Source organism: Gavialis gangeticus, unplaced genomic scaffold, assembly GCF_001723915.1.
Source record: "Gavialis gangeticus isolate Ggan-Ray unplaced genomic scaffold, GavGan_comp1, whole genome shotgun sequence".
Lineage (NCBI taxonomy): Eukaryota > Metazoa > Chordata > Crocodylia > Gavialidae > Gavialis > Gavialis gangeticus.
In genome coordinates this window covers 9094807-9120151 of record NW_017729028.1, presented here as the reverse complement: position 1 = coordinate 9120151, position 25345 = coordinate 9094807, and the positions used below count along the sequence as shown (strand labels likewise).

Sequence of the window (25345 nt, the reverse complement as noted above, 5' to 3'; positions counted from 1 at the left end):
CGTGATTAAGGCCATCCAGGTTCTGACAATTGTTGTAAAGTGAATAGAAAAATGAAACAGTGCTATAAGGGGTCTTAAATTACCCAGATGCTATAACATTTCAACAATTTTGGCCTAAAGCCTAGTTGGACTAGATGTTTTAGTTTTAAATGTGCTTTCTAGTCTTCCTTTTCCTCCTAGTCTCAGGGTTTTCAGCTTCTTGGAAACATGATACCGCAAGTTTGATCTTGTTATCTGCTACCAAGGAAGTGGGGTCACCTTTTGACTGGTGATCTTCTTTGCAAGGAAAATTGAAGATGGGAAGAGAAGTGCTACTGACTCGCAAGTCTCTTCTGTGTTGGTTGTGAGCCAGCATCCCACTAGGTTGTGAGGGAGGAGTCAGTGGGCTGCCCTAGATGCTCTGCACAGGGGAAGACCTGAAGCTGATGCAGAATGATCTCTTCAGAGGAGTTGTGGTGTTAGTGTTCATCCTGGCTGGATTTCAGCTTGGATAACTAAGTTCTGCCTTCTTAAATTTCCTCTGTGTTTTCCACTGGGTCAGGGTCTTTGTTTTCACTTCCCATCATATGTTGTTAAAATAATGATTTTACCCCAAGGTTGGCCACATTTTGGGGTTAGGCACAGATTTTACTGTTTTTGTAAAGTGAATATTGTAAAAGACAGGGGTGATTTAAAATGCTAAACAAATGTAACGTAATTGAGATAAGAGAAATTATAGTAGTGTCTGCCAGAGTTACCCTGCAAGTCACCAGTCTACTTGCAAGAGAAGGAGATGGTGTAGCTGAAAGCTCCTCCCATGGGTAAATTTTGTAAGATGATTCCAAACCCAGTCATGTCTATACAGTCTTGTGCTTTTTCTTACTGACGAGCTGAAAGGATGCACTAGTCAACTGGTCCAAAGCACAATAGTTATTAAAACATCCTTGTTTTAGTCTCTTGTGTTAGACTTCAGATTTCCAGTGAACCATCTGTAATGATTAACTTGGTGTCACCTACAATTTTCCAAGTCAGAAATGTAAATCATGTTTTTAAAAGTGACTTAGGCATTTAGGAGCCTTTTAAAAATGTCACTCATGCATTTTACTCTTTTATTTTGAGGCTAAAAAACATGATTTCTTTACTCTTGCTGGGTTGCTATTATCTGGCACTAGTCATATTTCAAAAATTCTATCCTGTGTTACAAAATCACGACTGTAGATTACTAACTAATCCAGTAACTGCTAGGCTATTTTTAACTCTAATTTTATTTTTAATTTCCATAAAGATGATGTTTCCTCCTTTTGTAACTAACAAAAATAAATACACCATGACACTTCCTTCTGGTGAAGTATGTTTTCTAACCCCAAGCATAAGAAACATCTTAAGTAATGAACACATTCTAAAACTGAATGGCTGGACAACTTTAAATTGCTATGCTACATATTAAGAAATTCTTACAAAATTATCCTGTAAATGAAGTGTCTGCATTGTTTTTTGACTCAGTCACTTAAATACAGTCACTTTACTGAAACAATGGGGACTGGCTAATGAGTAAGTTGAGCCTGGTTTGATTGATTTAACTGTACTCTAGAAGACTGAGGTCAATCTTGAAATAAACATAGGGATAATATTCTTGATTGCTCAGCTGTAAGCCAGGAATATCCACACCAGCCTGAAAAGGAAATAAAGTAATTTAAGAATGAGACAAAAACTGTTGGGCTGTTTCCAGATATGATTAATCGCATTTTTACCTCTTTCAGTAAAGATCAGTGTACTCCTTACACTTGCTCTAATGTTCATGAGAAGTCATGTTTGGTTCTGACTGTGTGGATGCATTCCTAAGTATTTTAGAAAGTGTAACTTCTTTTTTTAATCTATGGTTCCCAACTGATCTCACCCTTCCTGCCCTCCCCCTGGTTGTATGCTGTGCTTATTCATTAGGATATATGTGTTTGGGTTTGGATGTTTTGTAAATTTTGACTTTTAACTGAAAGGCTTAGGGAGAAACTAAGCTTCTTGATTCACAGGAAGTGCAATACTGGCTTAAACTGGGGTTCATCTCATTCAGTATCCCATCCCTGACCATGGCCAGCACCACATGCTTTGGAGGAAGATGCTTTTTTAGGCAGCTGTGGGACAATGTGTCCCCACACTAGCCTCAAAGATTTAAGTCTCTGAAGCGCAAGGTATCATTTAATTTGGTCCCCAGACCTTGAGCACTTGGGTAAAAGCAATACAAGGCTAGCAGATGTAGTCTTGTTCAGAACTAATGGCTGTAATCTCTCATGCCGTAGTAGAATGAAGACGTACATCCATGATACTTGCTGCTGCTACTTCATCCAGGTGTTTGAAGACCGCATTTAGAATGTCTCTCAGACGTTTTGAAGACTTTTTGTTGGGTTGCAGCAGCATTGCCTGGAAATTCACTGGTAGGCCATACCTGTAAATATGCAAAAGTACACTAAGCTCTGCGGGTAGGGTATTGGCTGCATATCTCTCCACAGACTCTTCCTCCTACCTTTCCAATCTTGTATTGACCTATTTCCACCAGCTCACCCCTCTCCATCAGTGAGGCTTGTATTTCACTTGTCCTGCCTCCCTCATCAGCAAATTACCCTGGAGCCCTTTTACTTCTGAAGCTGAAAGTGGACTTCTCCTCCCAATACTACATGCTTCATTTTACCCTCCCTTGGAAATGCCCTTGCTTAACTTTTCCATCACTGTCAAGCATCAACTGTTTTTCTTTGCTACTGCCTGCATTTTCCCTATGCACATCTGAACTGCTAAAGCCAATTCTGTGAAGTGATAGTTCTCCCCTGAGATGAGTAGAAAATACTGAATGAAAGTAAATTGCATTTTGACTTCTACAGTGATCTGTTTTGTGCATTTATTCACTTACCTCAGAACAGATTCAACAAAAACTCTTAAGGCTTTTATGTGAATCCAAGCTACAAATGCTTCACTGAAGTTCACTTTCAGCCAGCGCAATAGTGGACCCTATGGAAATAACAACATTATGTTTGTTTCATTTCTTGTTTTGAAAATAGTGATGATGGTACTAAGGGTGAACCATGTACATTGGTGACTGTGATCTCAGAGGGTAGGAAAGATCCCACCAACATGGGATGTGGGTAACCTTGCTGTGATTTCTGTCTTATATGCCATACTGTTAGAGCTTGGGCAAGTCTCTCTGTTTCTCCCATGTATAACAGAGATACTTCCCTACCTTCAGAGGGGTACTGGACATGTGGTGATTATTATAAAGGCCATGTCAATGCATATTGTATTGATAAATTACTTACATACTGTTGTTTCTTGTCAGAAGCTAATTTCATCATTTCTTCCTTTTCACATTTCAGTTCTCTCTCATCAAAATAAAATTCTCGAACTATGAACCTTAAAACAAATGATATGGCGTTGACTATGGCTCAGCTGTGTTCTGCTTCTAGCACTGGGGTTGGCAATTTGGTCTGGAGGGCTACTTAAGGCATTTTGGTGAGCTGTTATGGGCTGGGGGGTACTGACCTGGTGCAGCAGAGGGAATTTGATCTTATCTGGGGGTGCCAGAAAGAGTGGGTGAATGGGCAGGACTTCCATGGAGACAAACCCAGGACCCCTATGGGCAGTGCACACTTGGCTGGGTGGGTGGGATGGGCCTGCAGGCATATAGGGAACAGCAGGTGGGCCAAGGTTGTGGAGTGATGACAGCAAAGGGCCAGGGCAGGGGGCAGAGCTGCAATCCAGTCCCCACATGTCCCTGTGACGGGCGCTAGTTCCACAGGCAGGGATGTGCCAGGGAGCAAGTCATGGCTCTGCCTTGAGGCCTAGCCCCGCTCTGTCCCCACTCCATGATCCTGGTCCCACCTCTGCCTGCCCATCTGTCCTGTTACTGAATGCTACTCCCCACCTGCCTGCAGCCCTATTTTACCCGCTCAGCCAAGCACACCCTGCCCCTGGAGTCCTGAGCCAGTCTCCATGGAGACACTGCCCACCCACCTGCTGTCTGGGACCCCTAACAGTAGGTGCAGGGCAGATAGGCTGGAGTGCTTGGACAGCAGGACTGAGTTCAGTGGTGGCACTGCCCCCCGCACCTAGGGGCAGCTGGACCAGCCACATGTGCCATGGCTCAGGCTGCCCCCACAGCTGTGTCACGTGGGGCCCAAGAATCTGCCATGAGCCGGAAAAATGTGCTTGGATTGGATCCAGCCCATGTGCTGTATTTTGCCCACCCCTGTTCTAGCACAATAGGCTTTCATTCTTGAATTGCCAACTATGTAACAAGTACTGTGTTGAATGGTGGGGAGGCAAGGTGGAGTTGCATTGCTCTCGCAGGAGTTCTACAGGCAAGCAGCAAGGGCAATTCCAGAAGCCACAGTTGTAGGCAGATGCTGGGCCACTCTAGGAGTGTGCTGACCTTTCCCTGTCTGTAGTATGGATGCTGCTGGCTAGTGTAGAGTCACCTTTTCCTGCTCCCTTGACTGAGGGCCAACAGCACCATTAGAAATAAGCAGTTCGTGTATTTAGCAGAGTGCAAAACTCACATTTGTCCTTGGTTTTTGCTTCTTGGACAGGGGCTCCCAATGTCCTTTTCCCCACCCCAGTCACCAAGATGATGGCCTGGCCCACCCTGCAGATGCAGTACCTGTTTTCTCTAGCTTTGGCTTTGAAATCATCCATCACTTTTCTAAACAGGGTCACAGTGAAGAGTCCTCCTTCTGCATCCTCAGCGATCAATCTGCAGAAAGAAAATGCACTGCTGCAACCCAGCACAGAGAATGCCCTGTGCTTTCATTACCCCTGCTTTTGATTTCTTTTCTCATTTGCAGAAATTAAGTGATCCCACGAACTCTTTTACAGCCTTCTACTGCAGCAACTGCATTTGGAGGCCAAATGTTCATTGATGGCACCTGGAGCAGGATGTGAGCTTTTCTATGCCTCAACCCATCCAGGAAGCAAGGTTGGTTGAAGGCTGTGTTCTTTCTTTCTGTTCTTCCTTCACTGTCCCGTTTTACTCCGTTCCTCTTTCTTTCTGCCCAACTATTCTGAGACAGGAAGCAGCAAGCATTCCCTGCCTTTCCACATCCTGCCCTGCCTCCTCAGCTTTCTCCAGCTCCCACAAGTGGCTCATCCGCTGGTTTTCCAGTTGATATTATCCCCAGGTCTTGTCTGGTTCCTTAGTTAGCCATCCCCTCCCATCATGACCTACACTTCCCTGCTGCTGACTACCCGCTGGGGTATTTCCTTCCTGGTAAGTACAAAAGGGCAAGTGTTAAGTTGGCTTTGCTTTTATAAGGCATAGTTTTTAAAATTCATTTAACCCATTATGGTAAAAATGGGGGGAAAAAAGATACCAGCACAACATCTGATATTTGGCTGTAAAAGAGTGAATTTGACCTAGATGATTATAACACGCTCCTCTCTTCACACTGTTAGTAGGCAAAAGAAATGGTTTGATATTTGTGTGGTAGGTGTTGTCATAAAATAACAAAACAACTGACATTCAAAGGGAAAGGTAAGATTATTGGAAATCATATTTTTTTTTAAGCTTCTCCATTCTGCTTTTTCCCCACCACCAAGCACCTTTAAGTAGGGATTGAAGTGGAAATGACAGAACTGACCAGATTGGTAAGTTTACATAGAGCCCTTCTGTTATGTATACTTCCCTTTCCACAACCCAAGGATTAAGATGAAAACAGCACAGAGATCCTTGGAGTAAACAGGGTAGCTAGCTCAGGAACTTCACTCACTTTGTGGATCGAGGTACCACCATATCAGACAGAGACTCGTATGTTTTCTGCCACTGTGCGTAGTTTGACCTTTGGACAATACACAACAAAACACATCAAGTCGCTGAAAAGACAGATTTTTATATAGGTGAGTCCATCGATTTCCCCTGTGCTTGTGGCCACACCACTCCCCAGGACCTTATGCAAACATCCCAGATCCTTGAGCAATTGTGATCAACCTGCCTGCTAGGTTTTCTCGTTCTCCTTAAAAGCGGAGTTCCCTTCGCATCCTCATCCCAAATTCCTCCTCTGTCAAGGTCAGCCCAGCTTTGAGGTTTGTTTTTCTAAGGTAAAGCCAAACTTGCTTTAAAATCTGATATTCTTGTGCCCCAAAAATCAAGAAGCAAGAGCCATCATGAGATCTGGGAAAAGCGACTTACACTGAAAGGCTGAAAGATCCATGGTTATCTGACTGAAGAAGAAAAGACTGAGGGGAGATTCAATAAGCCAAGTACCTGAAGGGTGATTATGAAGAAGATGCAATAGACCTTTCTCTGTGGCTGTAGGGGACAGAACTAGGAGCAGTGACCTCAAACTACATCAGAAAAAAATCTAGGTTGGAGATTAGGAGGAACTTTCTAACTATGAAAGCAGTCAAGCTTTGGAACAGGCTACCTAGTGAAGTTATGAAGTCTCCATCCCTGGAAATTGTCCAGAGCAGGTTAGACGGACACTCAACTGGGATGGTTTAGATGGGGATGATCCTGTCTTAACCAGGGGGCTCATAAGGTCCCTTCCAGGCCTACTTTACTGGGATCAGGGAGGAGATGGTTCCTAGATTTCCACTGGGAGCTAACACTTTCTCCTAACCCTGGAAAGACCTGAGGTAACAGACTAAACATTTACACCATTCTGTACACAAGGCTGTTGCAGGTCATTTCTAGACATTTATGCTATTTATTAATCTGATTTTTTTTGTCCCTCACTTTTTCAGCCCTGTCTACTTGGGAGTAATGATAAAAAAAAAAAAATTCCCATCATGCAGAGAGAGAGATGCAAAACAATGAGCAAGCCAGAAGTACAATAAAAATATTTTTACTCGTAAAGACTTCCCTAAAAATAGGTTTTCCATCAGATGTCTGTCATGGACAGAAAACATCAAATGTGAAGAGATAACCAAGGTTTTGTGAGCTATGTGAGAACTCAAACATTTACCAATCTTGAGTGATGTTGTCATCCTGTGTGCCAAGCAGATAAATTCCTGTGTGATTTTAGAATTGAGGGATTTCCTACATCCTGGAGTCCTATTCCCTGAAGTTGTAGGTGACTATAATCATATAATCCCTTTTGTAAACCCATCAGGCTCCTCCTAAAACCTCATTAAATTTTACTTTAACTGCTCCTGTTGGGAAATTGCTCCCAAATCTCACTTCTCTGGTGGCTGGAAATTAAAAGAATGTTTCTAACTTTAATTTATTCATGGGCTAATATAGTCTTTAGATTCAACAATCCTCCTCCCTCTGAGGTGTTAACCCCTTGCTGTATTTCCCTGATATAGCAGGCAGAGATCCAAACCAAAAATCTGAATCCAGGGGTTGGATGACTGTTTGTCTTCCTCAGGCCAAGGCACAAACACGCGCTCACACTCAACTAGCTTACTTTGGAACTACGACGACAAGCGTGATGAGGTATTCAGAATTCAGCACAAAGTCCTCTTTATGCACAATATCAGCTAATGTACGCGTCAACAGATTTCCCCTAGACCAAAGTAAAGAAAGAATCATTAGTGGAAACGTGCATAGGTGAGTACAGCTCAATGCCATACAATCTCAGTGCCATAGAGAATTGCTCAATACTGTTATACACTGAAGACCTCCAGATAGGCGATGTCTAAAAAGCTAGAAAAGTAAGAAGGTTGCTTGTTTGTTGTAATTAAATAGTTAAATCTTGGGTGGACTCAGTTCTGTTGGCACATAGCTGCCTTGCACTAGGACAATTTATTCCCCTTCCCATATGAGGATATACTATATTGGCATAACTATCCAGTGTTGTGCCTCTTAGACAAAATACAATTAAAACACTTCAACTTTTGAGTATATGCAAGCCTATGCACAAAAGGGCTAGGACTGTTGTCAGCACAGACCATATGGTTAGGGGCTTTTACTGTCTAAGAAACCCCATCATGGACCAGGACTTCACTGTGCTATTTGCTGTGTGAACAAAGGACAAAAGATAATCCCCAGGTGACAAAGCTTACACTGCATGCAAGACGAGAGACAGCAGATGGATTCATACAGATGGGATGGGGATAACAAGCAAGTGCAGCAGTCAGAGCATATCTGCAACTTAATTACTGACCAGTGCAAAATCAAAAGGAAAGTTTTAAAGAAGGACCTGCATAGTTGCTGGGTTAGTGGTGGGTAGTTTTAAGGCTTTTACTAAATCCTTCAGTTGTTCTCTATGCCTTATTTAGTACCTATGGAAGGACTGTTTCTGCCATATTACTTCATTGCCTTCAATTTCCCAGGAGGTCAGGTAGGGTGTCAGGGACCTGGGAAGAGGCCAATTCATCTGGACCACATCCTAACTACTGGGCCAACAATGGGTGTCCTCTGCCTCAGGCACCAAGCACTCTTCTGGTGAGTAGGGCTTTGGGGGAGGAACCATGGGGAGATGAGGGTTTGACTCTTCATTTAAGTAGGGGGGGGGGCATTGAACCTGAATCTCCCATGCCATACATCAATGCCCTAACTACACTGCTACTGGCTAAAGGTGGGACAGTGCTGGCACCACAACATACCAGTATTTTGCCAGATGAAACTGTTCTATGAGTCCAGGCTGAAATTGTTCTGGATGACTCAAGCTGCATTTCTGGAGAATGCCATTAAAAATTACAACCAGTTCTACAAAAGATGCGCACGTATAGGATCCCTGACATGATTAAAGAGCATAAACAAGTAAAGAGAGAAGTAGCAATATGTAATAAAGTTAGAGGGAGTGGAACTAGGAGTAAAGGGAGGACATGAGGAATTGGCAAAATACAAGCTGGAAATTCATGAGATGCAGACAGCTATATGAGAGTCACCTATTGCTTGGTACTTGTAAGCCACACTGAATTCAGCACTACTGTAGGAAACAGCCCAGGGTTATATAGGGATGCAGTGGCTGGCTCAGTTGATCTTCCCACGTCTACTTTCTAATTCTGCAGGATCAGTTCAGAACAAACGCAATGACATTTGGTCCTGATGTTACCAAACATTTTTGTGGAGCAGCTTTTATAATGCAGCATTAGGAACTTTAGCCTCAGAAAAGAGAGGAGTCCTACTGGCCTGATTTTGTGGATGTGTTGAACACCCCATCTTGTACCGAGCTTAGCTGTACTGGTGGATGAGCAGAACATCTGAAAATCCGGCCAGTGGGATACATGCCAAAAAAAGCACAAGCACTCGACATACTGACAATCACGTGCTGTACATACACGGTCCTTTTCTCCAGGTTTTGCAAGTTCCCTTTAATGTTGTTGTAGACTTCTGCTCGGGACTTCAGGTCTGTCTCTATCTGTGTGATTTGCTAAACATAAAAGCAAAAATGCAACTGAAGTAAACAGGCTGTTTTCATTTGCAAAGCTAACAGTAATGTAGTATAAACAGAAAAATGCAAGGAGCTGCACTGAAGGCTGATTTTGTTAGGTGGGAAAAAGTCTGGTCATGTTTCCAATGCAGTCTTTTAGCAAGGCCAGAGAATTAGAAAAGAGTTGCATGTATGTTGCTGAAGGATACTGCCCTTGCAAAAAGGCAGGTCTTGCTGAATTTAAGGAAATCATTGTAGGAAAAGTGCCTGTTAACAAAGTACACTGTTTCCATTCCTTCCTATCTCCCTGCCCTCTTCTATCGAAGGTGTTGGGTACTTATGTGGTCCCTCAAGCCAAAGAGGACTGGATGTGACCCCCTCTGAGGTCTATCAATATTGCTTCCCAGAGGCCTGACCCTGCATTCACTGACACCAGTGGCAAAGGTCCCATTGATTTCAGTGGAGCAGAAGCTGACACGGCTTGGAGGATGCATAGCTAAACTAGGCAAAATTCCAGCCTGAAGGCACTGCCTCGTTAGCATTCCTCATGTCAGATTCACAAAGAGACAGCTCTGGATACTACTCTCACCACTCCCCAACAATATTCATATTTGTGAAGCCATTTTAGAACTGATCCAAACTCATGAATGGCACGTGCCCCCAGCAGCTAAGGGGGCATGGTGACGGCAGGAATGGCAGGAGCCCAGCGGCAGTAAATGGGGGAGCTCCCACAGCCACCATTGGCACTGTCAGCAGTGGGGGTGGGGAGCAGGGCGAGTGCCAACCAAGGGGCGGCAATCACCCAAAGCCGCCCCCAGCAGGGACTGGGGACTGCCCGCAGACACCACCGACGCTTTTTGCAGGGGGTGCACTGCCATGCTCAGGGGGTATACAGGTACCCACGTGCAGCCCCAACACATCGCCCCTGCCCAAACTTATGGGTATTTCTCAAACTCCATCTTATCATTTACAGTAAAAAGGGGGCCGGCTCTCAAATGACCTGTTGTACAGGGATGTAGCAATAACACAGGAAACAGAGGCAGGCAGCTGCAAGGAGTGGAGAATCTGGTTTAAAATGACTATGATTTAAAGCAGGGGTGGGCAGTTATTTGGGCCCAAAGGCCACATGGGGAGTTTTGATGAGCAACAACTCACCAAAACTACCTATGGGGCTGCAGGAGGGCAGGGCGCAGTGTTCAGGGGCAGGCGAGGCCGGGATGATGGGGCCGGGTCATGGGGCAGTGACAGCTTGGGGCCAGGGCCCAGGCCACTCCCTGCAGTCCCTGCCCTCTTGGGGAAGTGTGGGGTGTATGTGGGGAAAGTTGTGAAGGGGTGTATGTATGTTGCAGGGAGGTGCCTGGGCACTTACACACATGCAGGGAGGCTGCTCTGATGTGCTGTAAATCCAGTGTTTTGGAGCAGACTCTATTAATTGTGTCTGCTGCAGCACAGAAATTAATATGCCCCAGTGGCCTTCAGTGTCACATGTATCAGTGTCCCCGCACTGAAAAATGGTGGTGGGGCACTTTGAACTAAAGGTTGTAGAACAAACCTTAGTTCAGAGTGCCCTGCCGCCATTTTTTCAGTGTGGGAACACTGATACATGTGACACTCAGGGGCTTTTAATTACTGCAGCTCACTAATTAAAGCGTCGCCCCCAAGAGCATATCTATAAATGCCCGAGGTCTTGGGAGCATGCCAGGGGTGAGGGAAGCAGGGCGGGGAGGAGGCAGGGGGCATGTGCAGCAGAGCTCATCTGGGTGATGCAGTCCACAGCTGCCCCGGCGGCTTGCACTGCACTCCCACCAATGCCCACAGCCCGGCCCAGGCCTGTGCGCGCAGCTTCCAGCAGGGCTGTTCCTGGTGCGGCTGCAGCCAGTGCCTGGTGCTCTGTTCCTCCCTCCCACCTCCAGCACTGTCTCCTGCTCCTGCCAGTGCCCCCTGCTCCTGCCACTCACCCTACACTGCATCTCTGTCCTGTACACCTCCGCTTCTGGGAAGATTGGGGGGGACAGGACTGGGAAGGGCTGTGGCATGACCAGGCTCTCTTGCCTGTGTTAGGCTTATTACAAGATAACCCTAATGGAGACAGAAGTGCATACTTCTGCCACAGCCCTTCCCAGTCTGGCTGTGCACAAGGTGCTCAGGCCACTTTCAGCTGGCACCAGCAGCAGTGGCAGCACCCCGATGGAGAACTACTGGGGTAAGCTGAGGCAACACAACAGTCATTCTCAACTGGGGTGCTGCTCTGTTCAGAAACATTATGGAGGGGGGCCCTGAAACAAAAAACACTGAGTCACTGGTCCAGAGGCTCCAACAAGGATTAGTTTATATTGCCTTGGGGACTATAGTTCTTTAAATAGCAGTTAGGCCCTACTCTTGTTAGCTTGTAGCTCCAGTGCTACAGGGTAAATAATTCAGCCAACTTGCAATGTATTCTGGATTACTATAAAAACAAAGACACTGAAGGAAGCAATACAACAGTTTTCACATGGAGAATATGTTAATATATATTAAGAGCAAAATGTTATCATGCAGAAGAACTATGATTAAGGTGCAAAAGAACTATATCAACATGTTCTAGGCAAAATTGTTAAGTTATGTTGGCAACTTCCAATAACATGACTAGGTTTCATCATATATCACCAATCTTTAATTCTGAAAGAACTAAATTGTTTCATTATATAAGGTTTGCCTTTGGTTCTGACTCCTATTCACATTAGAGTCAATGGGAGCTTTGCCTTTGATGAGGAAAGACTCGCAACCTGGCACCACTCTCATAAACCAGGAAAGGATAATACTCCCCATTTGGATGCCTTTTAAGACATTTGTGAAGGTGAGTTACCTTTGTTAATGCTTCTGCAATATTCTTCAATGGCTGCTTAATGGGATATTTGGCCATGTCCCATTCAAACCGCGTCAGATAACTAATTAGGTCAACTGAAAGGACATAAATAGAAAGGTTGAGAAATATGCTGAAAGTTTGGAGCTATTCTTCACTTGCAATCTCAACACAACAATTCATTAACAATGGAGATGGGCGCAAACCAGACTCCAAGGCCTGAACATCCCCAGAGTTCTGATCCAGATCTGGACTTCCCAAACATGGGTAAGGTTCAGAGACAGACCTAATCTTTTATTAGATCTTTTGCTGAGCCAGCCCATCTTGCATTACTATTCAAGTCTCATTAAAGCAAATTGTTAACAAATTAGCCACTGTTAAATTAGTTGTCCGTTTTCTGTCCCAAAACATATACAATAAGGTAAGAATATGTTGATTAACCAACCTTAGTGCTGATCATTAAATTACAGAATGACTCAAGTTTATAATCATGTCAGCAAGACTTATCACTGGGGTACTGACTGGAGTCAATGAAACTGCAGTGTCCATGGTCACTGAGAGAAGAATGTGATCCAGTTTGCTAATGATGCAGCTCACACTGTTACTCATTTCTGACTCAAATTCCTGCCTAGAGTCATATCTAAATAACAGCTGATTCAAAATTGAGCAAGGGGCTCTTGATTTGCCTTTCTAAGTGTACTCATCACAAGCCTACACTCAGCTAATAGAAATAAAGCTGTATAATGTTTCTACAAAAGGATACATCAATCACAGTTTCCAAAGTTAGAAATTCAGGACAAATTGTTACGCATGCAGCCTCCCCCCACTTCCCCTCCTAACGAATGAGTCACACTGCAACTCAGTAATGGTAGCCACTGCTGATTCTCGTGATGTGGAAGAAATTGACTTCTAGCGAGCAAACTGAGACTTAGCAAGACGCATTGGTTATGAAACAGTTCTGTTTTCTGGTACCATCAGGGCTGCCCTGGGCATCAGGATGTGAGACTACCCTGCCTACTCCTTTCAATGCACTGGCAAATGCACTATATAATGTGTGAGATCTGTAATGAAAAGTTGCCCTACTGCTGTAGCAACAAGTTACAGTTCCTGCCCCCTCTTGTGACATTAAATCCACTCTCCAGTCTGCTGCTATCCTTTCCTTTGACTTCTCTCACCCCAGGGAAGAGTCAGTTTACCTTATTAAATTTCCTGTGTGTGGAAAATCTTGTATTTTCAAATACAAGAAAGAATGCTTGGTTACTTATCAAGAAAAACCACATCACAAGAGGTAGAGAGCACTGGAGTGCATGTCCCTTCTATTCCCACATAAGACAAAAGATAGGAGAGGCCAGATAAAACAGTATGAAAAGCCACCACAACGGAGATAGGAGACAAAATCCTGCCCTTTCTCTATGAGCGAGCAAGAATCAGTAAGATCCTGCACTGAGACAGGTGGAAGACAATGCTGGAGAGACCTTGGAGGGAGACCTCCTCCCCCGCCCTTGCATAGCTGCAGCAGCATCGTGCAGAGAGCGAGTAGATGGACCAAAGCACAGAGGAGCCACCATTAGAACAACTTACAGGCCCCGAGGTGGTGAAAAGCACCTAGAACTATTCCATGAGTACAGCGGGTTCTGGGACCGGGCTCTGGCCTCTGTGCCACGCTAGAACTAGCAGGCACGACGCTTGTGACGAGCACACTAATTCTGCGCACCGTGTGAAGGTACGCCGCATTCCCACTGATGTCAACAAGCAGGTCTTTTAAGGATAGACATGGGACCAAACTCCAGGTTTGACCTTCTCAGACATGTAGTTCCATGGAAAGACTGTGTGACTACAGCCCACCACAAGGCCTACTGGAAAAAGGCGCAGGACTATATAAGGCTCCCTTTGACTTGTTGTACTGGAAGTTTTGGAAAGAATTGGGACATGGTTCGGAAGAGGCCTAAGGAGAAAGGTGTTGGGAGATAAAAAAAAAAATATAGCAGCGTTTTTGGGTGGAATAGGGAGCTGTTGCATGGTTAAGATCCAAGTCTGAGTAGGAGCTTTGTGTGCAAGGAGGCTTTGGCTCAGCTGGGGTAGGGTGCTCCTTGAAATAACGTGGAAACTCCTGTAAGCATAAGGAAGGGAGAAACTGGATCGAGTGGAGTTAAACCTTGGAGAGAAAGTAAAATAAGCCATGAAGGAAAGCTGTAGCTGGGCTGGAAATGTGGAGATTAGATTTTCATGTACTCCTTTCCCCTGGAAAGTGGAAACCCTCCGATTTGGCTGAATCTACTAAAATCAGCCTAAAGCTTGGAAGGAAATTGAAGAAGATGTGTCCCTCTGTTGGGCAAGTAAGATATCTATCCAAGTCCCTTTAGTATTCATTTCCCCCTGATGCACTGAGAAAAGTGATGTTTATTACAGAAGATGTACCTCACCTACATTTACCAATCAGGCAAGGCATGCTTCAACACAATATAGCGCTGTGTGCCGCTAAGGAGATGTGGAGACTGCTAATGAACAAGCATGGAAGATAGCTTTTCTAAGCAGACTTTGCTGACCACTGTCACCAGACAGGGAGACCCAGGACACTCAGTCCATTGGGTTCAGGTAGTTTCTGCTTCTGAGCTCTTCCCTCACTTTGCCTGTAAGTAAATATTAACACTAGCTTCTTTCTGTATTCTCTGATCTGCTGGCAAGGCCAGCTCTAAGTCTCCAATGCCTAACTCTCTCACGCTGCTCTTCAGGGAGGTCTTTCTAAGCATTAGCTTAGTCACCAATTCACATTCAAACACCTCCGAACACTTACTTCTGCCATTTCATCCACAGGAGGAAGTAAACACGCACACAGACTGAGCTGTCTTCCTGAGTAACTGCTGATCTGGGTGTTGTAGCTTGTGGGCTACATTCATATGCTGTGGAGTGGGTGATTTTTTTTTTTGCTTAATGGATTCCATAGCAAGTGAAAGAAAGGTCCTACGAAACGTCTTGTTATGTTAACTAACTTAGAAGTCATTTTGAAGCAAGTGTAACTAATTGAAAGATGGACTCTGTTTTCAAGGTTTTCTGTACCCCGAATGGCTCACAGGATGGTTGGGGGAAAGATGGGAGGGCTTAAGCAGCTGAATAAGGAATCTGTAGTCCTAGTTTTATCCTTCTTCAGCCTGACGTTGTTTGTAAGAAGAAAGAGGTAAACACTGGTAGGCATTGGTATGCTCTGTGTGTGAACTGCTAATAATTTTTATGTAACTACTTTGATCATATGGCATTTAACCTCTCCTCCATTGCAACTAGAACTTGGAAATCCTACACACGTCTTCAGAAGCATTTGCTCTAACTTAGAGTTGATCCTATCCATATTTATATCTTTTTATTTTATTCACACTAATCCAGGCAAAACGTAAGTGTCGAGCAGTTGTGCACAACTGAAGGTGGTATAGTTGCTGATTTGGAACCTGGCTTGACAATACAGGGAGGTACTCTTCCCCAAATCCCTTGCTGGAGCTCTAGTACTGAGGCAATTCAGTCAGTCCATCTGTATGTATTTTCCTTTGTGTGACTCTCTTGCAAGAACCAAACTGAAAATGCAGCCCCCAGCCAATTAATTCAACTGTGGTGGAGTTAATAGGCCACATGCTGCTCATTCCTGAGCTTCAAAGCATTAGAGCGTCTGTAAAGCTCTTGTTTGAGGTTCTTCCCTACTGCAAAAGCCTTGACTCAGTGCAGTATGCCTGACTACCCAGCCCAGCTCAACCTTCTCTGTTGAGTACCAGATGTTGGCAGAAAAGTCCACATAATTAATCCAGACACAAGGACTTGATCTAGGGGGATCTTTTTAATTCAAAGAATGAACACACTCGAGGAAATTGCTGCTAGCAATTACAACTATTTGCATTACATTAACACTCCATGGCATCAGTTAGCTCAGTGGGGGCCAACTTTTTTGGTAAGCATGCCACAACGTACCCTCCCTGAGTGCCACTTGGATCCCCTTTTCCTGCCTCATCTGCTGCTCTGCTTTCTGCTCCCTGCCCCCTCTGCTGCATGCCATGGACAGAGGCTGCCTGTGTTACTCGTGACAGGCATGCCATGTGATGGGTTGGCTGCCCCTCCAAGTTAGGTAGTATAAAGGGTCCCTATTGTGTTGGCAGTCATACGAACATGGGAAAAAAGACCCTATCTGCGTGAAAGTGCGTAGAAGTCATGCTGCCGTGCATTGATTTGTTTGTTTGTTTGGCAGGGAGGGGAGGTTTGAAGCACAGAAACTTCTAGTGTGGCAGTTAGTCACGAATTACTTACTTGGCTGTTTTTTAAATGTTTTCCCTACACACTGTTCAATTCTGCAGAATGCTCATGTATTTCCACCCCTGACTTATCCCTCATTGTCTATATTCATTTTGAACTAACTGTGCTACACAGACTATTTTATAAAGCCAAGGTAACTTAACTGAATTCAGAGTTGGAGATCTCTTAGATTGACACTGCCATTAAACTGAAAATAAAACTTGGCCTAAATGCTCTAGGAAAGTTTCAAGGCCTATGTAGTAGGTAGGATTCTTCTGCAGGAATTAAGTTTCCAGCTATCGTGGTGGTGTATCCCCAGTCAGTCAGACATAGACTTTTGCTTCTTACAAAAGACACTTCCCACGCGACCCCAACTAAGCAGCTACTGTGGCTGTTTCATGGTATTCCAAGGATCCCACACACACATCAAGCTAAACAGGTATCGTGTTCCTGCATTTCACCGTCACCAAGTTGGATGGCCCTCTGTCACACACAACTCAGCTGAGATCAGTGAGCTTGCATGAGTGTAACTGAAAAGAGAATTTCTCCTAATATGGGCTAGCTGGCTGAAAAATGAAAGTAGGAGGCAGGTACTTATATCTTATCACCTTGGTAAAGTCTATTTTCAGCTGTAAACTGGAGATAAGGACCATCCCCATTGGTGTTCTGGAACTTGGTTAGTTGCTGTCTTTAAAGCAAGACACTGTAGTGTGTTAGGATAACTCAAGGATTCCTGGCTGGGATGACCTAGTTGGGGTTGGCTCTGTTTTGAGCAGGGGAGCCAACTAGACAACCTCCTGAGGTCCCTTCCAACCTATTTTTTTATGGTTCTATGAAGTGGACTGAAAGGATTTCATCTTGTAGGATACAATAGTCTTTGAAAGGCTGAAACTTTCATACCCTTGGTTCATATTTACCTGAACTACCTTGATTATTGAAACATAAGTATTGGTAGTACATTGCATAGCCAAGTAATTCCTGCATCCTTTTGTTTGCATGCAGAGCTATTAGAAGTGAAGGAAAAAGGGAAAAGGCAAAAGAGAAGGGAGAAAAAAGGGTTAAACGTGTTGTTATCTAAGTCATAGGGATATCGTGATCAAGCTACGAGGTTGTTACTTGAGAAATCATCGTAACCTGATCACTGTATCTCTACAACCAGACCAAGATGCATCTCTAGCTCTACCAAGCACAAATGCATGCTTGCAAAAACACAGCAACCGTCAATACTCAACATACTCTTTAGACATTTCATTTTATCCTTCAACCCTGAAACATAATAAATAGGATTATTAAAATTCCCACTCATCGAATGCAGATATTTTTACATGAAAAGCAGAAAACTCCACCATGTACTTACAGAGTTTGAAAGCAAGCACTGTCTTTTGACTGTTTACAAATTGCTTGCGTGTGTGAGTGGGGGGGAGGAAGGATGTGGATGGGGAATATGGGACCTATATAGTGTTCAACTACTGTATGTTCCTCTGCTATGTAAGGGCTAAAAACCTGTGATAGCACACATGCTACTTGGCTTTGCTCTGTATTTCCGGACCCCTAAAATGAAAGAAAAATAGTCTACTGGAAAGGAGGACTGTGTCAGAAGCTCCTAAATCTTAATTCCATTTCTGACAAAGAAAGAGTCCTTGTGAGATCTTGGCATGTTATGTAACTACTTTCTCCTTCTGTCAAATGTGAACATTCTTTACAACAGTGCACAGAGGATTAATCATTTACTCTGTAAGTATTTTGATAATTAAAAACACTTTAAGTGCTAATGGCTGCTGTCAATCTAAAAAAATAGGAGCCTGAAAAATATGTATTTAATTCCAGCTACCAGTTCTAGAATATGGACAAGCAGGTACCTAATTACACTACCACTGAAGTACAGCTGCTGTGCATCAGTGAACTATCTATAACTGCGTGGCACTCTGGTATTGCCTTATGTCTGAGGATTTTGAGCAAGATGTTCAGCCACAACATTTCACTGAAGAAAATAAAAGGGAAGCCTTGCATTCTGTGCTCTCACTCTGGAGAAACTGCTTGGCTCACATTATTTGGCCAGTTGAAATTTGAGCTTCCTCTGTAGCAGAAGGCCTAGCCCTCTTCCTGGGGTCTCTTGACTATATATTAACAAACTTAATAGAAGCAGGACATTGGCTGCCGTGGTCCCCCTGCTTCACATGGGGCAAGTTAGGGTGTTATGTCTTCTGTTGTCAAGGTTGATGGTAGTTTCTCTAAGAGTTTAGATTATGGACTGTAGAGGATGGTTTGGATAGGGATGATCCTGCCTAACACAGGAGGATGGACTCTATGACTTCTGGAGGTCCCCTCCAGACCAACTTCTCTATGCTTTCTATTACTCGTATAACCTAGAAGTGCAGTGTTCCCGTCCTGCTGGAATAGGGATCACAACACCTCCGTTCTCCCTAGTCTCATCTAAGAATAGAGCTTTCCCAAAATGAAAAATTGGTGTTGGACAATGAAGGGAGCAGGTGAAAGTGATTACTGCAAGAAGGTTCTGCAAACTTTGGTGCAAGCAGGCTTAGGCCCTAGAGCTGTTTTTTCTAAACCAGTATCAGTGAGGGTTAGGCCTTCCAAAACGGAGGTGTCTCAGGCCTGCTTATCCACAGTGAACACAGAAAGTGTCTGTACATAACACCTACCTCCACTGGCCAGAAGATTTTCCTGGACTTTATCTTTGGAGTCCTCCATAACATCTCCTATGTACTGTGCAATTTTCTTCATTATGCTTAGAAGTGAAAGAAAAAGCTGGGTTAGCGGTGAGACTCTAAGTGAAGATTAAAATATTTTCCTTAATAGAGAGCTACTCAAACAAAATACTTGTGAAGCAAGGCCCTTTAATTTGTAATTAAAACCAATAATAAAAGAGACTGATAGCACATTACTTGACTACACTGCTTATTTTACACACGCTGAATTCAGTAATACACTCCAGACCACAGCATTTTTCCATGGGAATGTTGCTATTGACTTCCACAATATTAGGAATTAGCTTGCTGTGCATATGTAACATCCTCAAAAACACTTAATTCCACACAAATTTAAGTGCAAAATGTCAAGGATCGTCAAAGAAGATTTAGCAAATAATCCTAGAAAAACTGGTTGAAATTAGTGCGTGTAACTCTGCCAGACTGCAAGGGAAAAGCCATGGTTTCCCATGTTTTTCTCCTTTAGAAGGGAATCCATTTTTAAAGTTTGTTCGTGATCCTTTCAGATATTTTTGTGAACTACTTTTGGTCACAAAAGCTAGGGCTGTGGTCCTGGGAGGTGAGCTGCGGGGCCCTCCCATTCACATGCAGAAAGAAAACCACAGTGTGAGGAGGTAGGTGGGGGAGAGGTGAAGGGACAAGGTCAGGAAACAGTTTTGGCAGAGGATGAGCTCTCTCAACACCCACTGAAATCAGTGGAGATAAGGTGCTGAACACCTTGCAGGCTCTGACCTCACAGAGTGGTCTACAGAGCCAAAATGCTGCTGAAGCTCTTTGTAAGGATATAAATTGGGAATGAAGAGTCAGAAATCTTTAGAAAGCCCAACCTGCCTATCAGCCACCTGGAAAAACACTGTGTACCTGTGAAAATAAGTAATAAAAGTATGAGGAAACAACAGATCCTGAAAACTCTCACCCCTTCTCTGCTGTCCTAGTGAGAGGCAGTGCGGACAGGTTTGTACTGCCTGACTTCACCAGCCCGTCTTGCATTTAGCTAAAGGCAGGTCAGCAAGTAGCTGTTTCCGTGGAACAGGAATGCAGTTGCTGCATTCATTTGCATAGCCTGTTGCTAATAACCTTCTGTACATTATTTATTTCAACTGTGGCATGCGTGTGTGTTATATTAACCCTTGGAGCACGAACTCAGCTCTCAAATAAACAAACACTTTAGGGACTAGTTACATAGTGGAAAAAGGTAGTGGTTTTTGTTTTGTTTTTTAAACACTTTCCTAAACTATAAATCCTTCTCCAATAGGATAGTTTGGGTAAGGATGATCCCGACTTTGGCAAGGGGTTGGACTAGATGGCTTATGGAGGTCATCTAGTCCAACCCCTGGGCCAGATGAGTCTGACACCCCTGTTCTTAGGGGTTTGATCATGCTTTGGCAGACTAGTATATTTGGAAGCAGCTCCTATAATTTACAGTGGAAATTCTGCACTCAGGTTCAGCTGCTGGATTAAATCCCCACAGGTACCAAGTGTACCTGGGGAAGCTAGTCAGCCTTAGGAAACTTGTGAAGAAGAGGGATATGGCCGGCTCATAGCCAACACGTGCCTGTGCTACCAGCACCGTAACTATAAACAATGAGTGTTGTCAAACGGGAACAAAGAGCACCTAGGAGAATGTCCGGTTGGCTCAACACATGAAGTCTTGTCCTGTGCTGCAGAACTTCTTGTAACCTCTAGTTCCTCTCTGTTCTTTCCCCTATGCAGACTTCTGTGCACAGAGGTGGCATCCAGCAAAGGATTAGACTCTAAGAGTGATCCTAGAGTAGGGGTGCCAGTGAAATCACCACACATACTTATGCAAGTAAGGCAGCTGACAGACATTCATTTGAAGGAGTGCTGGGATGTGATCCCCAATCACAACAATCATGCTTTCTGCTATGCAACCCATGCATGGCAAGATTCTGGGATTGGGGATCAGACCCAAATCATACCTTATTGCCAGTGCAGGGGGAGTCTGGTATGGTTGGCCCTGCATTGGCAAGTTGAAAACTGGATGCCTGACAATTTGCTGATTGTCAGCTGGTAGGGACTGCACCATGGCCAGTTGGAGATCCCAGTACAGTCCACCCTACCACACCCTCAATTTAAGGTGTGATGGAAACCAGCCACAAAAATCTTATACATTTTGTGGCCTATTTCCCATTTTATTGCACCACCAATTGCCTGAACGTGTGGCCAAGTTACTCTTTAAGACATGATTAACAGGTTAATCGCATCTTAAATGTCACATCTGCCAGAGGCCTCAGTGTTACTTGCTGGAGCAAGTAAGGAGTTGGGGGATCTGGCTTGCAGGGAGTTGAGACCTATGCACAAGAGAACTCAGACTTATCCTGATGACTCCTCTTACATGGGACGGACAAAGTTTTATGGGGAGATCCTTGATGGGGGACAACTGAAATAAAGAAAACTCTGGTCTTCTTTCATTCTGAAAACTTTGCTGCATTCACTGGGATTCATGTTGTGGGTTTTTTTGTTTAGTTTAGTTTTTTGTTTTAAATTAAAAATAATCCTATTTTCTCTGAAGGAAGCTGTTAAGAAATGCTGCCCCCATCAGTGTTACATTTCAAACAAAGAAAACAATTACAAAAAAAATCCCACAACTCTGCCTGTGGCCTCACTCCTCTCCTGCTCTTATTCAGACAGATTTGCCACTGACTTAATTTAGTTGTTTACTGAAGGAATGAAGACTCTAGCTCTTTATTTGTAGTTTAGACTAGAGACACAAGGGTTAAACCAAACCTGCCCACTTCAGTTGAGTTCTAGACCAGACTTACACAAAGTCAGAGGTAGCTTAACACAAGGACACTGTGTACTGTCAAAACAATGTTGGTTTCTCATTTGTGTGTAGTAAATAAGATCTATTTTACCTTTCAGCACAGCTATCAAGTTTTCCCAACTCATCAGAGAGACCAACAAGAGCATCCAATGTCCCCACCTGGGCAAAAGACCATAAATAAGTTAAATGTTCACAAGCCTGTTCTTTAAGAATATAGACTTCTCATTAGCAATTATAAAGCCAACAGACCTGGTAGAATTTAATTCTCTTAATGGAAAATAGCAGCAGTTCCTTTTCTAAGGTTTGGAAATAAAGAGAGTCTGGTCTGATAAAAGGAAAGACTATGCATATTAGTCTCATAATCACGCACTGATGACCTCCTTTTCATTTTCTGTTCCTGGATCATCACATAACATCACCTAATCATTAATTAATAAAATACTGTGTGGTATGAAGCGTGAAAAAGAAACACAATCACAACAGACATACTGAAGTACACAAATGCTTTGTCTGCTTTCTTTGTTGTTCCTGAAGAACGTGAGTGTCACTAAGGACATCCCCTAAGCCAAGTTCTCCTTTTTGTGTGACCTGGCACTACAGTCATAATCCTGTGCTTGTGATATCACAGTCTGTTCCTGAATTTTTCACAGTTAAGCTTCTGATTGCCATAATGGACTCTGTGTGGGGTCATACTAAAGAGAAGGGCTGTAGTTGCAGAACAATTTTGCTGTAGCATGGTACCTTAAGGGACATAAATTCAGTCCTTTCTCCAGATCCATGCTGAAGGCTACATCTCCTGGGGCACCTAGCTATACAGGGGCCTCTGGTCATTTAGACTGGGAAGTCTTAAGAAACTCGACATGATGCCAGTCCTGTCACTCCCCTTGTGCATCACTGGCTACAGGAATGGGCCTAGTAGGCTTAGATAGACGTTTGGACGACTCGAAAGGGAAAAGATGGTTTGGGGGGAAAAAAAGCAAATTCTACGTAGTGTAATTAGCAAAACATAAAGTGGTTGAAGTAAAAGAGCCAATAGAAATTGTAAGTGGGTACCTCCTTTGAAGCCAGAGGAGCTCCTTTGACTTACACCAGCTGAAAGCAAGCTGAAGGTACAATTCCATATTTAGGTCATGTGCACATACCCTACGATAGCTTCTCCAGTCTGAAAGGCCCATGTTAAAACACAGTATGGCATACCATAGCTCCCAGCATTCAGTATAACAACCAGAAGGCCAGATTCCCATTTATTACATCCGCAGAAATCTAAAAGTCTGTTTGTAGCTGGTTAATAGTCCCTTCAGAGCGGTGGTTCTCAATAGTCTTAGACTTGAAGCACTTAGAAACTGCTAGCTCTTAGGTTTTCACTTGCTTTTTTGACTATAGAAAAAATAATAGAGCAATTTTTCTTTTAAAAAGACCTCATAATAAAGACTACAACAGGTCATAATTTTTTAAACACTATGGATTCTTATTTTAAATCTCTGGGTTTATCTTATGAATCATGTCACAACACCCTGGTTGAAAAATCACTGCTCTGAGTTCAGGCAAGATTTTTTATGTACTGAGCATATTCCACTCTCTAACGTCCTGAAGGATTGACTAACTCTTGTATAGCTCCATTGACTTTCATGGTGTGGCTCTGGATTTTCACCACGATGAAAATAAAGCTCACTTTTAAAAAATAAGGATGAAAAATAAGAAAAAAGACTAAGAATCATAAACATATTCTTCCTCCTGTTTATCTCTCTAGTTATGTTAGTTATTATCCAACGTGAATGTGTACACCCTGGTACATCACTTCTCATTTCTTAAGCAACAGGTCTGACACATTTTCCTTCACTAAGAGCCTTACAGGCACTCTCCTGCATTGTCATCAACTTAAGTACTCTATTTGCATAACATGATCCTATTGTGAGTCCTGATCTACTACCCTGAAAATCCTGCGTAAGACAGATCAACTAGCAGGCACACAATTTGAATTGGCTAGCCACAGCCCTGGCACACATCATGTCCTAGAGCCATGCTGTGCAAGCAAACTTATAAGGATCACTCTCAAATTAATCTTAAGTGCCTTCCCTGCATAGGTTTCTCCTAGAACGCTCTCATAGCAGTCTTCCTGTTTCAGGTCACTGCATCACCCAGCCCCCATCTTCCCTTTCTGCTTTTACCTTTAGGTCTGGGATGACAAATTTGCTGTTGCTGGATAGGTTGGCCTTAGATGTCACTGTAGTTATCCGCTCCCACGCCTGCAAATTGGCTTTATCTCCTGGTGCAGAAATTAGCCAGAACTCCGACATGATTCTTGACCTTCCCTCCACTCTTGATCACAAACAGCGCGAGAGAAGCAAAGGGCTCTGTGCGAAATGCACTTCTCTCTGGGACCTCTGAAAGGCTACAATGAAGAACAGAAGGTCCACAGACTTTTAAAACCAGGAGAGAGTGAGTCACTCCTCAGCTGAAAGCTTACACAGAACATGACCTTCTCCTGAATGTCATGAAAAGGCTGCAGCCGGTTCCTCCTCCTTCAGGAGTGTTTTATCCAGTGTCTGGGGAGGAGACTTCCCTAGAAATGAAGCCTCATGGGCAGAATTTAAGGCGTCTACTGCAGTCAGTAATGAAACTCATTGAATTCACTAGGGGGGCAGCGCGGGGACTAGGGGAAGTGGTCATGGATGAAATTATAGAGAAGTAGGGCTGGAAGGCACCTCAAGAGGTCATTTAGTCCAACCCCCTGCCTGAGGCAGGAAAGGTCTTGGGTCCCAAAGGGGAGAGCCTCTGATGCCATGCACTAACCAACTGAGCTAGGGCAAAACAAACCCTTCCAGGGAGTCAGGCCAGCCGCTTTCCCCTTTCCTTAATTACATTACTTGCAAAATTTCTCCGCAGAGGAGGAGCCACCCCAAAGTTCCCAAAACCACAGCTGAAGCAGGATGATACTACCACGTCAAGAATAAATACATGGTGCAGGGAGGGGGACACACAGGGGCGACGGGCAAGTCCGCTGGCCCTCACCGAACAGCTCGGCCTGGCAGACCGGACCCGGGGTGGGAAGGGAATCGCCCCCGCCCCTGTTATAAGCAGAGATCACTGATTCAACCCCCAAAGGACTGGGGAGCAGCTGAAGCCCCAGGCTGCGAAGTCTGGGGTGGGGGATACTTACAAGTTGTAGCCCCACATCCGGCGACTGAAGGATTGAGGTCTGCTCAGTCCAGAGGATTTAGAACCGATTTGGCTAATCTGACCTGGAATACGAAAAAAACATTTCCCAAAAAAATAAACTAAAAATCTCCACCCCCCGCAAACCTCCCCGCAGCGTTTGCTGCTGGAGGACCGGCGGATCCGGGTCGTCCTCCTCAGCAGGCCGGTGCCGGCGCCTCCTCCGGGCACAAGCTCCGCGGAGCGCCCGGCCCCGCGCCCTCACCTGTGCGGGGCGGGGCGGGGCGGGGCG

At 44.2% G+C, this 25345-nt stretch overlaps 1 protein-coding gene across 1 annotated transcript; it reads right to left on the bottom strand.

Annotated features, from left to right (window-relative positions):
- Positions 1–63: 63 nt before the first annotated feature.
- ATP6V1C2 (ATPase H+ transporting V1 subunit C2) lies at positions 64–25170 on the bottom strand. Its single transcript, XM_019520749.1, has 13 exons — positions 25058–25170; positions 24066–24289; positions 21989–22056; positions 19047–19132; positions 12121–12215; positions 9184–9275; positions 7365–7463; positions 5727–5795; positions 4622–4714; positions 3282–3375; positions 2879–2976; positions 2290–2419; positions 64–1651 (listed from the first exon to the last, which is right to left on the bottom strand). Exons 2-13 carry the CDS (start codon positions 24192–24194, stop codon positions 1556–1558), a joined length of 1149 nt encoding a protein of 382 aa, XP_019376294.1. The 5' UTR covers positions 24195–24289; positions 25058–25170; the 3' UTR covers positions 64–1555.
- Between the last annotated feature and the right edge of the window lie 175 nt (positions 25171–25345).

Bases quoted from the DNA above. Each gene is read 5' to 3' on its own strand.
- ATP6V1C2 (XM_019520749.1), bottom strand. From the start codon at position 24,194: ATGTCGGAGTTCTGGCTAATTTCTGCACCAGGAGATAAAGCCAATTTG. The intron at 7,464-9,183 runs GTATGTACAGCA...ACTTTGGTCTAG, and splicing joins AACCTGGAGAAAAGGACCGT to GGGAAATCTGTTGACGCGTA. The intron at 4,715-5,726 runs GTGAGTGAAGTT...TTCTTTCTGCAG, and splicing joins GTGGTACCTCGATCCACAAA to ATTGATCGCTGAGGATGCAG.